General features: G+C 43.9%; 1 protein-coding gene and 2 long non-coding RNA genes across 4 annotated transcripts in view; 1 reads left to right on the forward strand and 2 right to left on the reverse strand.

Moving 5' to 3' along the window:
- Window positions 1–10,215, reverse strand: part of LOC308676703 — a 70,695-nt gene extending 60,480 nt beyond the window's left edge. For both annotated transcript variants that reach the window (XR_014028348.1, XR_014028349.1), the window contains exon 1: window positions 10,164–10,215. This is a non-coding gene — a long non-coding RNA (uncharacterized lncRNA). The remainder of the gene's footprint in view (window positions 1–10,163) is intronic.
- The window catches only part of LOC308676701 (double C2-like domain-containing protein alpha), a gene marked incomplete at its 3' end in the record, with an annotated part of 30,691 nt that overhangs the window by 14,071 nt on the left and 712 nt on the right, over window positions 1–15,908 (forward strand). Inside the window, exons 4-9 of the mRNA XM_081342694.1 lie at window positions 3,383–3,492; window positions 3,607–3,733; window positions 12,470–12,529; window positions 13,982–14,139; window positions 14,615–14,696; window positions 14,802–14,898. Of these exons, the coding sequence (XP_081198820.1) occupies window positions 3,383–3,492; window positions 3,607–3,733; window positions 12,470–12,529; window positions 13,982–14,139; window positions 14,615–14,696; window positions 14,802–14,898 (634 nt within the window). The remainder of the gene's footprint in view (window positions 1–3,382; window positions 3,493–3,606; window positions 3,734–12,469; window positions 12,530–13,981; window positions 14,140–14,614; window positions 14,697–14,801; window positions 14,899–15,908) is intronic.
- LOC308676704 lies at window positions 3,883–8,637 on the reverse strand. Its single transcript, XR_014028350.1, has 2 exons — window positions 7,745–8,637; window positions 3,883–5,267 (listed from the first exon to the last, which is right to left on the reverse strand). It is a non-coding gene; the product is annotated as an uncharacterized lncRNA (long non-coding RNA).

Below are 15,908 nucleotides of genomic sequence, written 5' to 3' on the forward strand. Positions count from 1 at the left end.
ATTGAGTCTTAACTGGCACCAATTCAGTGCTGGCCATTAGTTGACCAGATTCGTGTGTACAGCCTGAGCAATAAATCGGCTTAACTGGAATCTGTGGTCCTGATTCTTTGCCCCTGACCTTAGCATGTGTATAGGGGGAGCAAGAAAAGAAAATAACAAATGTAGCATAAGAATCTCTTCTTAACAGAAGTTGTGATGTGGCATATTTGCATGAAAGGTGCAGAGTTCGCATTACAACTGTGCAAGGCTACTTTGGTTATCTGAATGAAAACAATGGATCCTACAGATGCTCGGATCCCCAGCAACAGGATTCAGATCATTCAGAACCACAGATGAACAAAGAACATTAGGCTACGTTTACCTAACACACTAAGCCAGAGTCCTTCTATTTATCTATATACTACTAAAACTCTGATTCTCGTAGCCTTTGACTGGATGAAACGGGGCATCTTAGAGCAACAATTGTTGAACCAAGGTACCTCAAATGGGCTAACTTACAAAATGCATCCAAACCCGGGACCCATGACTCTTGTGGAATTGGCAAATCTTATAAAACATTTTATGACATCAAAATTGTCATAAGGCATTTTATTACATAATAAAAAAGGTCATAAAACCTTTCCTCTGCCGATGTTTGTGCTATAACAGTGATGGCGAACCTTTTAGAGACTGAGTGCCCAAACTGCAACCCAAAACCCGCTTATGTATTGTTGGGTGCTGGGTGGGCGTGGCCTATTGGGTGGGCGTAGCCCATTGGGTGGGTGTGGCTGCAGTGGTAATGGCAGACTGGGTGGGACTAAAAAGTTCAATCAATCAATTCCAACTTTGTGAGATTTTTTTTTTCCTGCGAGAAGCTGAAATTGATTGAACTTTTTTTTGGGGGGGGACACGGCGGCGGAGGCGTAAAACTAAAAGGTTTTATAAAACCCAGCTGAAGGCCTAGGACTGGGGCGACGGCGCACGTGCCCACAGAGAGGGCTCTGCATGCCACCTGTGGCACGCGTGCCATAGGTTCGCCACCACAGTGCTATAAAGTTCAACATGAGTTTCCTTTTTTTTAAGTATAATTTATTTTTTTTTAAAAAAATCTCAGTATAAAATACAATGGGGTGAGCTTCTGTTCCTTGCCCCAGCTCCTGTCCATCTAGCAGTTTGAAAGCATATAAATGCGAGTAGGTTAATAGGTACCACTTCAGTGGGAAGGTAGCAGCGTTCCGTGTGCCTTGGTGTATAGTCATGCCAGCCCCATGACCTCGGAAGTGTCTTCGGACAATGCCGGCTCCCTCAGATAAGAAACGGAGGTGAGCACTGTATCCTAGAGTCACACACAATTGGACAAGGAAATTTTTACCTTTCAGAACAATGTGAAAAAGGGAAAGGAAAGGGATAGAGGATTAGCGTGAGGGAGGGGGGAAAGAAATGAAAAAAGAAAGAAAAAGCAGTGACTTCTGACTTTTTTTGGTACAATAAGATACATAACTATGGTCTTCCCAGTTGCAATGTATGGCAGTGAAAGCTGGACCATAAGAAAGGCTGAGCGCCAAAGAATTGAAGCCTTTGAACTATGGTGCTGGAGAAGACTCCTGCGAGTTCCTTGGACTGCAAGGTGATCAAACCGGTCAGTCCTAGAGGAGATCAACCCTGACTGCTCTTTAGAAGGCCAGATCCTGAAGCTAAAACTCAAATACTTTGGCCACCTAATGAGAAGGAAGGACTCACTGGAGAAGAGCCTAATGCTGGGAAAGGTTGAGGGCAAGAGAAGAAGGGGACGACAGAGAATGAGGTGGCTGGATGGAGTCACTGAAGCAGTAGGCGTGAGCCTAGATGGACTCCAGAAGATGGTAGAGGACAGGAAGGCCTGGAGAAACATTGTCCATAGGGTCGCGATGGGTCGGACACGACTTCGCAACTAACAACAACAAAGATACATAACAAGTTATGACAGCAACTTCTTAGCTACACCAAATCGTAACTTCTAGCCATTTCTCTATCAATAACCCACTTGATTGTCAAAACCTAAAGTCAATTTTTTTTCCTCTTTCACACAGAAGGTCCAGAAACGGTTTCCAAGTAACCACAAAACTATTTACATTCTTATCCCTAATTAGCACAGTCAACTTTGCCATCCCTGTCTGTTTCATCATCTTTTCAATCCATTCCTTTATTGAGGGAGTTTAACACTTCTTTCCATTTCTGGGCATATAAAACTTTTGCAGCCATCAACATGTATAGCAATGAAGTTCCATTCTCCCCCCCCATTTCTTTATGTAATAGTCCTAAAAGAAAAAATTCAGGTTTCTACTGTACATCAATTTTTAAAATATCCTAAATTAAACCATGGATCTGTACCTAATATTTCTTTGCCTTGTCACATGTTTACCACATGGAAAAAAAAGTACCCTCCTTAACATGAGCTAATTTCAAGGTAGATATATTTCTGAATTTCTCCCTGAATTTTTAGTAACTTTTCTAATACATTAGGAACTCTGCCACTCAACAAACTGGTAAGGACTCTGCTAAGGAAATATTTCTGAATGGATGACATAACATGAGGGAGCTCAGCAACACAGCTGCACTTACAGCCATGACTGCATTTTGTGATGGTTTTGCCAAAAAACAGCACTTACTTCTGTTTTGGGCAAAACTGTGCCCATAGTGAACTATTGGTTTGCTTAAAAACTGCAGTGTTTGCTTAACAATAGCAGCCATTTTATGACTGCCACATTCACTTATGTGACCACCATAAAAAAGTTCATAAAATTGGGTCAGTCACATTTTTCAACTGTCACGACTTAACGGCTGCAATGGGCCGGCTCCATTATAGTTGTAAGTCGAGGACTATCTGTATCTTAGCGGTTTAGCAGGATAAAGAAGGAAAAGCATTACAAATCGATTTATATCCTATGACACTGTTTCCTAGTCCTCAGAGCAGGGAACAGATTCAGCTGCAGGCTTTGCTGTACAGGTAGTCCTCAACTTACAATCACTCATTTAGTGACCATTCAACAATACAATGGCACTGAAAAAAAGTTTTTCACACTTAGGACTATTGCAGCATCCCCATAGTTGTGTGATTAAAATTCAGATGCTTGGCAATCGATTCATATTTATGATGGTTGCAGTGTCCTGGGGTCATGTGATCACCTTTTGCGATCTTCCGACAAGGAAATTCAATAGGGAAGCCAGATTCGCTTAACAACCATGTTACTTACTTGACAGATGCAGTGATTCACTTAACAACTGTGACAAGTAAGGTCATAAACTGCAGCAAACTTCACATAACAACTGTCTCACCTAGCAACAGAAATTTGGGGCTCAGTTATTATTGTGTAGCCCTTCTCCACTGTTCTGTTCTTCCCTTTCAATTCCTTTTTCTGTTCAGGCCAACAAACTGAAAACACGCACCCAGCACAACACTCTCAATCCTGTGTGGAACGAGGTCCTCATCTACAATGGGATAACCGCAGAGGACATGGCTCGGAAAACATTGCGGTGAGATAAAACCCACCTTTTGCTTCAGAACTCATGCCACAGCCCCATTGCCCTCCTGCGGCTCTCTTCCCTCAGCACAATTCTCCATTTTTCTTTTCTGTTTCTGCCTCCCAGAATCACTGTCTGTGATGAGGATAAACTGACCCACAATGAATTCATCGGAGAGACTCGGGTGCCACTGAGACGCCTGCGCCCTGGCCAAAAGCGACACTTCAACCTGTGCTTAGAACGGCAACAACCGGTGAGAGCTAAGTCAAAGAAGGTTGTATAACGCGCGATGACTCGGTGATTATCGGCATTTGATTCATAGTAAGACTTCTTAGACATTCAGAGACATCTTTAGTTACTTCTTTGCTTGAAATAGAAAAATATTGGCAAGAGACCAGGCCAAGCTCTTCAATGTAGGAAGTTTATTTGCGCAGGTCCAGACTGCACTTGGCATGAAAGGGTCTGGACCCCGAAAGGTTCAAATCAACATACATTTATACAGTTACATTCATCTGGTATTCATACGTCATATTATAGGCGTTACAAAGGTAGGAATAATATATGGTAATGTACCGGTAAGTAACATCATATAGAGAAGTGAAATATGCCTAGAACAGAAGAAAAGGAGTTGTCAGCAAAAGGGAGTATACATGTGATAAATGTCAGCCCAAGAAGAGAACAACAGGATGCATATGTCTGGGTCAAGATAAAAATACTAACAGCTTAGCACAGCTAGCTTGCAAGCTAAGGGGAAGTAGGGCAAAAGTCAGAGGCCTTAGCTTTGAGAGCTCTGCCACAGCCTAAACCAAAGTTACAATCCTTCAGGCCATCAGACCTTCTGTCCAATCTTTGGGTAAAAAGGTTACACCTGAGTTGGTACCTTAGTTTGCACTATCTCATATTCCCCCCTTTGTGGCCCTTCTGAATCTACCAGGAGGGCCACATATTCGCCACCCTGTTTGTCAAGCTGTTCCTTGCGAAAGTCCCACATCACCATTACCTGTGCAATGGCCCTTCGTTCTGCTACTAAGGACAACCTATTAGAAATAGCTTTAATAAAGATAGGCAAAATACAAGGAATCAACACACATCCTGCAGCTATCAGTCCTATGCAAGCCACAATTGCTTGTAACCCTGGAAGTTTGGGAAACCATCCACTGAAAATCTTCTGGAAATTAAAACCCTTCCAGGTTTGATCTGCATTGTGTGTTAGTTGCCTCATTTCAGAGGTTAATTGTTTGATTATTTGCCCAGTTTTATCAATTTGAAGACAATAATTTGAAAGATTGAATTTTCCACACACTCCACCTTCTTTTGCTAATAGGTAATCCAAAGCCAATCAGTTTTGATAAACAGCTGTCCAGATTTTATCAGTAGTTTCAGCTAACAAGTTTAAGACATTATCCAGGCATTGCCCTGCCAAATCCACAACAGCCTGCAGCCTAATTATTGGTGTTCTGTAACCATCCTCCGATAGATACAAAACACAAGTTCTAGGCCTCACTGAGGGATCATTTTTATGCATTCATATCCTGAAAATACTGGGATACTACACTCCAAAATTAGAGGAGGGGGTGTTCCATTATATGGGGCTTTTGCACACATTCCCTTTCTGTACACATAACCCACATACTTACAAGCTTCAAAAGTGGCTGGTTGCCTGGCTTGACAAGCATCCCTAGCAATTCTATCAAATGCCTGTGGATACTGACAGGGATGTGGTAAACTGTAATTCCAATATTCAGGATAAAAACTAAGTGGATGATTTCCATTACAATTTCCAATGCCTACAAGAAATAATTGAACAATCTGAAGTGTTTCCTTTCGCTTACTCCAAAGTCAATAATTGTAAATACAAACATTGTTACATGTGGTACAACACAATACACCCATAGCAGAAATAAACTTTTCTCCATTTTTCCCCCGTGCGTAGAAAGTCAGCTTCCAGAGTGACTTAGCAAGGGTTCTTCACTACTGTGCGTAGAAGAACCTATTGCCGGTAAGGTTCTAGCAGAGTAGCCTTTTAGTGAATATACTAAAGTTTCTTAAATAAGTCCAATTTCACTAACAAATCCTATATAATTTTCATTTAAACATTAACTTTGTAGGAGCCACTGGATCTTTAAACATCACCCATTCAGGTTCATCTGCTGCTTTGACCCTTGTCCAGTGGATCCAAGATTTAGATTCTGCAATCTTTACAGCAAGAGGAGAAAACATAATAACAACATACAGTCCTTTCCATCTGCCTTCTAATTGTTCCCGCTTCCAATGTTTCACCCAGACTTTGTCTCCAGGTTGAAAAGGAAACGTTAACTATGTTTCTAATTTAGGAGGGGTTTGCTTAGTCACATAATTGCAAAGCTTTTCAACCTGCTTTATTTAGGTCTTGTACCATCTCCAAGGTCCACACCCCCCTTATGTCCCAAATCAGGCCACCCCATCAGGTTTCTTCTTAGTAGATCAGGCGGACGGGCAAACATTAGCTCAAATGGTGATAGTTTATACTGATCACAGGGTGAACTGCGAATTGCAAATAAAGCCAAAGGTAAAGCATCCACCCATTTGAGATGGCATCAGGCAAAGGTACATCAGTCAAGTCTGGTCTACTAGAATACACACTTTCCAACACTTCCAAGCAATTATGCTCAACCTCAGTCTCTGTGGGCAGCAAGGTAGCAGGATTAAACCTATGCAATATAATCAACCTGATCTGAGGATTTTCAATTAAAATAGCCTGATACTTCGCTAATCTCTGTCCACTGATCCAGAGATGTCCCTTAGTATCTAACAATGACTAGATTAGATAAATACACCACAGGTTGTTGCCAACTCCCCAAACGCTGAGTTAAGACCCCAAGAGCTATGTTTCTGCTAGTATCTACATATAAATTGAAAGGTTTCTGCAAGTTTGGTAATGCCAATGCGGGGGCCTGAGTCAATGCTAATTTAATATTAACAAAAGCATTCTTTTGTTCCTTTCCCCATTCCAATGGTTCAGCATTAGCACCTTTAGTGGCTGCACATAAAGGGGCAGCCATGAAAGCAAAATTCGGGATCCAAATCCTGCAGAAGCCTGCCATCCCCAGAAAACCCCTTAGTTGTCGTTTTGCGCGAGGCTCTGCCAACATAAGAACTGCTTGCATTCTCTCAGGACCTAAAGACCGGCGCCCCGTCTGAATGTCATATCCCAAACACCTCACCCCCGGTTGCACCAATTGAGCCTTTTTCCTGGATACTCTGTATCCACATCTTAATAGCAAGTTCAAGAGACACCTAGTATTACTCCAACAGGCATCTTTACTATTTCCAGTAGCTAACACATCGTCCACATACTGCAAAATAATATCCCCCTGCTGACATGGCACATAGCATTCAAGATCTGACTAACCTTGTGGATTGGGATCATGAAAAAGACATCCTTTAAGTCTATTACTGAGAATCACCTAGCAGTCGGCGGAATCAAGCCAAAATGAACAGGCACCAAAATCCCTGCTTTAAGACATTTTTGAATGCTTTCATATATCGCAGTGGTGGCTTCATTAGAGCATGGGTGCTGACAAATATGAATTGGCATCACTAAAGGCGTCACCTCCATTATTATCAGAAGGTGATGAGTTGCAAATCCGGGAGGGTTATTTTCTGCCCATATTCCTGAAACTTCAAATTTCCTCCACTTCTTCTCATTGCTTCCCTAATTACCATGAGTTACATTGCTGTATTCAACTTCTGCCTCCCATCTGGCAACATTCACTGCACACTTTCTGCTACTGCCTATTTGTCTCTCCTCCCATATTTCTTATTGTACATTCTTGTTCCTTCAACATTCTAAGACATGTTTTAAGGCATACAGTGCACACATTTGTGCTGACCCCATTAATATCAGTAATGCATGTAATTCACAAGTCTGTGCAAACCAACGTAAAAGCAACCTTCCTTCTATTACCCATTCCTTCATTGCCCTTCTGTCACTCTGGCCCAACTTCTCTCTTTTTAACACGAGCCAACTGTTCCCCTTAGTTATTAATCAGTCCTCTACATTTCACTTCTCCAAAAGTATTGAAGACTCCATAAGCATACTCTCCTTTTCCCTTATTAACAACTTCAGCACTTGCTGAACGGCATAAAATTCACAGGTTAATGCTGACCAAGGGAGGGAAATTCTCCCAACTTCCACTCACATTTTCTCCCTCCCCATCTACTATCACACCTTCATTATGTCCTTTCTGTTTTCCCAACCACTTTGCTATGAACAAGCGGTTACCTCTTTTCGCCTTTCTGATACAAAATTGTTGTTGTTGTTAGTTGCGAAGTCGTGTCCGACCCATCGCAACCCTATGGACAACGTTCCTCCAGGCTTTCCTGTCCTCTACCAGCTTAACCCACACTTAATAAAAAATGCTAACCACCAAGACTTCCCCAAATGCCAATTTTAGACAAAAATACTACTGGCTGCCTCTTTCCCACTCCTGGGTCAAAACCTCCTCCAAGCCATTTCTTTGACTACATTTACAAACAAATTACCTAGTGAAAAGCCAACAAAGGAGCGCTCACCAAACTCTGTTAAAGCTGCTTTGCTAACAGTTTTCAATACAACCTTTCTTAATCAAACAGCACAGCTCACATATATAATCCCCAAACTTTTCTCAAGGGTTGAAGTACAATTTCTTCACTTCCCCTAGATATTATTTTCTATCAGTGTGTCCCACACACAGGCATAAAAACAATAAAAAAATAAAATGACAACAACAAAAAGCAACTCCAAAAAAATAAATAAAATAAACAAGGTTAATAAGATACTCCGAGTTACTGAAATAGTTTTGTATCAAAGTCTAATACCAACTCTTCGCTCTTAATATAAATTTAGTCAAATTCCAATTTAATCAGATTCCATTCAGATAAAAACAAATTTCCATCAAGTAGGTTAAAACATTAAACTTCACATGCATCCCAGCTTCCTCAAACCAAAATTCTACACCGGAAAAAAATAGTTAAAAAGATTAGACCCCCCCTTTTCCTTTCTGTCTCTCTCGCTCTTAAAGCAACACAATTAGCAAGGGTGAGGAGACAGGAAAAGAATTACACAAAAATCTCACCACTAACAAAATAGTTTCCTCTTTTTCTATATTTCTATGAATCCTCTCACACATCTTTCATGAAACTTTTCATGCAAATGCTTATATATTTTTTTTACTTTTTAATAAACAAACAAAAGAAATTCTGCAGTCTATTGCTTCCTTCACAGTCTGTGGTGGGGGTGAAACTCTCTCTCTCACCCACAGAGGATTAGCATATCCATACATTCAAGCCCATTCAAACTGCTTGCATAAACAATTTCACATACAGATATTTCATTTCATACTTTCTTCTGACAAATCAATAACTGATACTATAATTACAAGGAGCTGTTCAGAAGCCAATGAGCTCCCTTGTCTGTTGGTTGTTGTTTTTTCTTTCTTGTTAATAATAATAATAATAATAATAAAGCCTTTTTACTTCATTATTAGACACAACACAGACACACAGTCAAGACACTACCTCCACACTCCTCTAACAAAAATGGACTATATATTGTCTGGGATCCATCAGGCACATAAATTTCTTTTATTAACCTATATGGTTAGTACTTGACATAGCCAATTTTTAAAAACTTCGATATTCCGAACAAAATGCTCTAGTGCTTTTAATAGGATTTCTCGGTGAGTTCCTTGGGCTCCTATCCCTGGAACTTGATTAGTGTCATTATCAACATCTGCGAGTTGAACTGGACCCACCACTGGCTGCTGGACTGGAACCACTGGTGGTGGGGCTTGAGGCACAGGGTGATACACAGGGACATAGGGGAGGGGCATTCAGGAATATAGAGAAACTCATGTTGGATCTGAGTCCCATTAAACAGACATGTTACTGGTGTCAGGACCTGTCTTCCCAATACTTGTCCTGACACCCCTTGGACCTGTATTTTATGCGCAGATACTGGACTATTTACAACAGATCGCCCAGCTCCTGTGTCTACCAAAAACGTTGTCTGATGACCCCCAACACTCTGTTCACCACCCTGAGTCCTTCGGGAGAAGGGCGGTATAAAAATTTAATAAAAACTAAACTAAAACTAACTAAACCCATTATAACCAAGAGCTCAGGGGGGGGGGGTCTTCCCCAAGCCTGGTCCCTGTCAGTCAGTCCAACTTTCTCCTGCCAACCCAATTCCTTCAATGCCACGCACACTGTCTCTTCCCCCTTCATTCCCTTGATTTCCTCTTGCCCCTCGTCCCCTGTAGGGGAACCTGGGAGGCATTATCCTAACAGACCTGCCTCACCCTAACCCAGGTCTTCCCCTCCAGCCTTGTCCTCGCATCTCTCGCCTCGGGCATTTTCTATCTTTTTGACTTTGTCCCTACACTTTTCTTGCTTCCTCCAATAATTCACTGGTATTCTTCCCCAAAGCACCTTCCAACCTCCGCAACTTCTTTCTAATATCATCATAACTTTGTGCTATGCACCTCTCATTCAACATTCACACATTGTCAAGCAATCTTCTGCTCCCTAAGTCAGTCAGTTTGTCTTAAGGGAGCCAAAAACTCGCTTTGCAGCTACTGCCTCAGCTGCGGCTGACCTTGTTGTCACTCCTACCGAAACATCTACCCCAGCTACTAACTCTTCCTCCCTTTCATCCTCCTCACCTTTACTTGGTTCACCACTTTCAGCTACTGAGCTCTCCTCCTCATCCTTGGGAGCCATCGGCACTTTTCCTTTAAACTTTCTTCTCACTACAGGCTGTGCCTCTCCAGACGCTGCAGCCGCAGCTGCTGGTGGAGGCAAAGGGGGTGGTTGAGGCACACAGGGAGGGGGTCTGAGAATCACTTCCTCTTCTTCAAATAACACTTCTTTCTTAGCATCTGACACTTTAGTTTCAGATATGTTTATATACTTAAACCGTTTAGACACAACCCTCAACTTCTTTCCCATAGGTCTGGCAACACAAAGACGAACCATTTCTGCCTGACACTGTAACAAATCATCACTTCCCTCATCCAATGCATTCCCCCACTGGTCAATGTACAATGCACTGGTCACCATATTTCTTATCATCCCCAGCTAGGACCCAGATGGGACTCGAACCCACAATCCCCAGCTAGGATTCCTCATAATGCATCCACAGTCTCACGTCTAAAAGAACCTTGTGGAGGCCATGCTTGTTCACACAGAAATTTCAATTGAATCCTATTCCCCTTTGGATATTTAGGATCACTAAAATAATCATCAAATCCTTTTAACATGCATGCCAACGGTGTGTTGGGCACACTCTGATGCCCCCCCATACTAATACACTGCCACTGACCTACGGTGCCGGACGTTCCAACGGTCACCAATAGGAATTGCAATGGCTTAACCTCCCACACAACCTAACACGGACTGCTTTAGGGACGACATTGTCCTGAGTCCAGGAGGGTGATCAGTCCCCCTCTTCTGTCTTCAAATGAGACAGGCACACCAGAGTTTAACAGATACTCGCCTGAAACGCGTTGTCCACTTCCCCGTCCTGGCCAGGAATTGTTCAGACCACCGTTCCTACACTGCAGGGTTCTTGGACTCGATCAGAGCACCGTCGGTACCAAAGAGTTGTCACTGCTGTCTCCCGGAGGCTGGATCCCCCGTGGCGCCTGGAGAATGTTCAGGAGTGACTGCCCAATGGGCCCGAGGGGTTGAACGGCCCTCAGCAAAATATTGCCTTGACCTTTAGTCCTGCCGCGGTCGCCATTTGAAATAGAAAAATATTGGCAAGAGACCAGGCCAAGCTCTTCAATGTAGGAAGTTTATTTGCGCAGGTCCAGACTGCACTTGGCATGAAAGGGTCTGGACCCCAAAAGGTTCAAATCAATATACATTTATACAGTTACATTCATCTGGTATTCATACGTCATATTATAGGCGTTACAAAGGTAGGAATAATATATGGTAATGTAAGTAACATCATATAGAGAAGTGAAATATGCCTAGAACAGAAGAAAAGGAGTTGTCAGCAAAAGGGAGTATACATGTGATAAATGTCAGCCCAAGAAGAGAACAACAGGATGCATATGTCTGGGTCAAGATAAAAATACTAACAGCTTAGCACAGCTAGCTTGCAAGCTAAGGGGAAGTAGGGCAAAAGTCAGAGGCCTTAGCTTTGAGAGCTCTGCCACAGCCTAAACCAAAGTTACAATCCTTCAGGCCATCAGACCTTCTGTCCAATCTTTGGGTAAAAAGGTTACACCTGAGTTGGTACCTTAGTTTGCACTATCTCATGCTGGTGACTTTGGATGTCTGCTATCCTCCCTCTTAAAGAATCCTGCCTTTCTCTAAAAATTTTGTGAGATTTCCCTCTGCCCCTGGCCACCCACCCACCCACCCAAAACCCAAATCTCCTATTTTTACCTGCATTTCACAACTATTTCTACCTTTTTCTCCTTTGGAATGACCGAATATTCCTAGTAGAACAACGCAAAGACAAGAAGAAGCTTACACACAACAATCTATGAGCCAATTTATTCTGTAAATGAAGAGCTGTGCCTGATCCTCAGAGTCAAAAACTGTTGGGTGAGAGAGATGATAAATCGGGATCTTTCTCTTTGGGGGACAAATCTCCTCAGCCCTTGCCAATGGCTAAAGAAAAATTGGCAAGTAACCCAAGAACACGTACAGTTCCCTATCATAGCCAGTTGTGTTGTCCCACAAAACATCATTCCACATCAGAGCAGGGAAATCTGCATTATAGACTCAGTGCCACTCGTAGAATTCAGATTAGAGGCAAATTAATAAAGGTTAATTTTTTCCAGCACCACCCAGAGGCCCTTGTACAAAACATACATTGGTTCTAATGGGCCTATATTAGATTTCTTCACCAATTTCTCCTCTTCTCCCTCACTCCTCCGTGGGGCCTTTACACTCCTTGACTTTGCTGGGGCCCTTGTTTAAAAGTTCGCTAAATTCTCTCCTATCACAACAGCTGGCATCCCCTTCTTCCATGACTGCCGCCCTGCGTGGAATCTCCTGCTATCTGAGAGAGGTGAGAGTTTTTCTCCCATCCTACTCCCGCCCCAAAGACGGCACCTGAAATTCCTCAGCAGAAGGTTAGGTCGGGGATGGACCGCCTCCGCCCTGCCAAGGGCTGTTGCCCCATTGCGGGGACCTACGTGCTGAGTAGCAGGGCTGGACCAGACCCCAAACAGAGCCACCCCCTCTGTTTCTTCCCCTTCCCCTTCTCTTGCCAACTTGCAAAGCAACAGCTCATCCATGCAAGCCACCTGAGCTTGTCCTACCAGGGTAGGCAACCTCGGCTCTTTTATGACTCGTGGACTTCAACTCCCAGAATTCCTGAGTCAGCATAGCTGACTCAGGAATTCTGGGAGTTGAAGTCCACGAGTCATAAAAGAGCACCGAGGTTGCCTACCTCTGGCCTAGGCTCTCCAATAACCCAAGTACCCGATGTGAACTGGCCCTCCCCCAATTTTCCCTCTCCACCCCCTTCCCTAGCAGGCCCTCCTCCAACGTGAAGTTAGGTTGAGGGCTGGAGGTGGCTGTCCCTGACAAGGCAATAGGCTAGCGAGAGGGTAGGAAGAGACTGTCTTTGTAGCAGGAATTGGCAAAAGAAAGCCCACCGTTGAGATAACATCCCAGGTCCAGTTTTCCAAATCTGATGCCTTCCAGCTGTGGGGGGAAACTACAGTTCCCAGCTAGCATCACTGTTGACTCTGCTGGCTGGAATATTCCTTAGAGGTACCTCCCACCTATTTTCATTCAGGAGTTCAAGGGGTGAACGCAGAATGCCCTTGTCCAGTTCCTTCCTCCCCTCCAATAAACCTTTGGGGTACCTTTGGGGTCACCCACTGAGCTTCTATAGCTGTGGTGGAATCTGGGTCTCCCTGCTCTTAGTCCAAGACCTTAACCATACATCATCCTGGCATGTGGTTCAGAGCAGCTGGAAGATGCTAAGATGGGGAAGGCTGCCCCTGGGCTCAAGGAATTCAAAAGCCCAAGGCTGAATGCAAGGCCTTCTAAACGTTTCACCTGGGTCTCAGAATGTCCAAGGCCTAACTGAGGTCTAGATCACACAACCAGCTAAGCCCGGGGTCAGCAAATGTTTCGAGCAGTAGACACCGCCAAAATTATTATTTTTAAAAATGAACAGAAACATAACAAATTACATGTAATTATGGATAGAGTTTATGTTTTACCATTCTGCTCGCCTTGGAGGTCATGGTGTCTGCGGGACCCCTGCAGTAATCCATACAATGCTTTACTTGGTTTGTGTACTCAAGTTGTGGTGCTTCACAAACCATGGATCGATCATGACCTAGCACTTTATGCAGAGCTAGGCCAATGTGGCTTATTCAGCAAGGCATGGTTCAAAAAAAAAAAGATGCACGAACCCAGTTGCAAAACTTTGTTTGGGAAGGCCGGAGGGCGGGGCATTTGACACAAAAGCATTCAATAGCCTTTCCTTTCCCCCACTGCATAGTTGGAACCCCCAGCTGGCTGGGCCCTGGAAGAAAGGGGTCGCATCCTGCTCGCCCTCACATACATCTCCGAACGTCATGGATTACTGGTGTCCATTCTCCGCTGCGCCCACTTAGCTGCTATGGATGTATGCGGCTACTCGGACCCTTATGTAAAAACGTGAGAAATGCGCACATACCAAGGGAAGAGAGGGGTTCTGATCCTTGGTTAAGGTCAACCGTACTTAAGGATGCTTGGGGGAGCGGGGAGAAGTCTAAGAGTTTGGGGAGGGAAGGAAAAGATGCAATTTAGTCCCTCCCGTGTCTACTATGGACGTGAACGCCTTAGGCTCAAGAGGGGCTCTTTTCTTTAGCCTCCAGTCGATCAAGAGACCATGTGTAATGTTCCCATTTAGCAAAGCTTTTAGAGACTCGCTTTAACAACCCTGGAATTAATGTTCGGAAGATGTCCCATTTGCTGTAGTCATTTCACATTTTCTCTCGGTGCTTTGGATTTATGACTTCTTGTTGAGTTTTTATGGTGGCGCTTTAGCGCTTGCACAGGCTGGTTGTTTTCCTGAGAAGGAGGACGACTGTCTTTATGTACAGGCTTAATCTCCCATTCTCCCGTTCCCTCTTCTTCTCTTTTCCGGCAGCTACCTGAAGCCAGACGAAGAGAAAAAATCGAAACATAAAACAACTGTGAAAAAGAAAACGCTAAACCCAGAGTACAATGAGGTAAATGAAGGAGAGCCAAGGAAGGCATTACTTGATTGGAGGAGCGAGGGGGCGGTGGTGACCCTGTATATTCCTAACTTTTAATCATTATCTGCCCCATTGCAGGATTTTTTCTATGAGATTGAACAGTCAGATCTTGGTCATAAATCCTTGGAAATCACCGTTTGGGATTACGATATTGGGAAATCAAATGACTTCATTGGTGAGAAGACGGAAGAAGATCACCTAGTTTCAGGGAAGGGTTGTATAGTCTAGGACAGGGGTAGGCAACCTCGGCTCTTTTATGACTCATGGACTATGCTGACTCAGGAATTCTGGGAATTGAAGTCCGTGAGTCATAAAAGAGCCAAGGTTGCCTACCCTTGGTCTAGGACAGGGGTGTCAAACTCAATTTCATTGAGGGCCACATCAGCATTGCGGTTGCCCTCAGGGGGCTGGGTGGGTGTGGCCTGGGTGGGTGTGGCCTACTGGGCAGGCGTGGCTAGAGTGCATACGGCCTACTGGGTGGGCGTGGCCAGCTGTACATCGTTCACATCAAGGGTGCTTATGGGGGCCCGGGCAGGAGTGGGACAGATCTGAGGGTCTCTGGCAGAAGGAGGGTCTCTGGGCCAGGGCCAAGGCAGTGGGGGCCATTCCCTCACTGTTTCCAGGATGGCTTCACGGGCCGCATGAAACCACTTCGCGGGCCGGATCTGGCCCCCGGGCCTTGTGTTTGACATGTCTGGTCTAGGAGATGCTGGGTGTGTTAATCTGGATTGAAAGCCTGGGGCTTAATTCTACCAGGATATGAGGGGTCCTTGGTGCTCTCTTGAGCTTGGTTGTTTTCTTGCAGAAGTTTCATTACGCAAAGTAGCTAATATCAGCAATGTTGCCCGATGATGTTGATGATGGGTAGCACTGGTGACGTTACCTAGTTTGGGTAGTGGAACGTCTGCAAGAAAATAACCAAGTTCAGAGAGTACCAAGGGCCCCTCATTTCAACCCTGAGCTACAAATATTCTCCTTTCTTGGACTCTACAACGATATCCAGGCATCTTTTGCACATTCCGAAAGTTCCCAGCATTCTTCTCCAGATGTTGAAGGGGAAGTTATAACAGTTACATGGGTAGTAAGACAGGAGAATGTCACAGAAAGGATGTCTTGCAATGGAGATTTTTGACGCTCTCTAAGCTTGGCTGTTTCCTTGCAGACACTTCGTGACCCAACTAGGTA

Source organism: Vipera berus (genome assembly GCF_964194415.1).
Source record: "Vipera berus genome assembly, chromosome: W".
Taxonomy (NCBI): Eukaryota; Metazoa; Chordata; class Lepidosauria; order Squamata; family Viperidae; genus Vipera; species Vipera berus.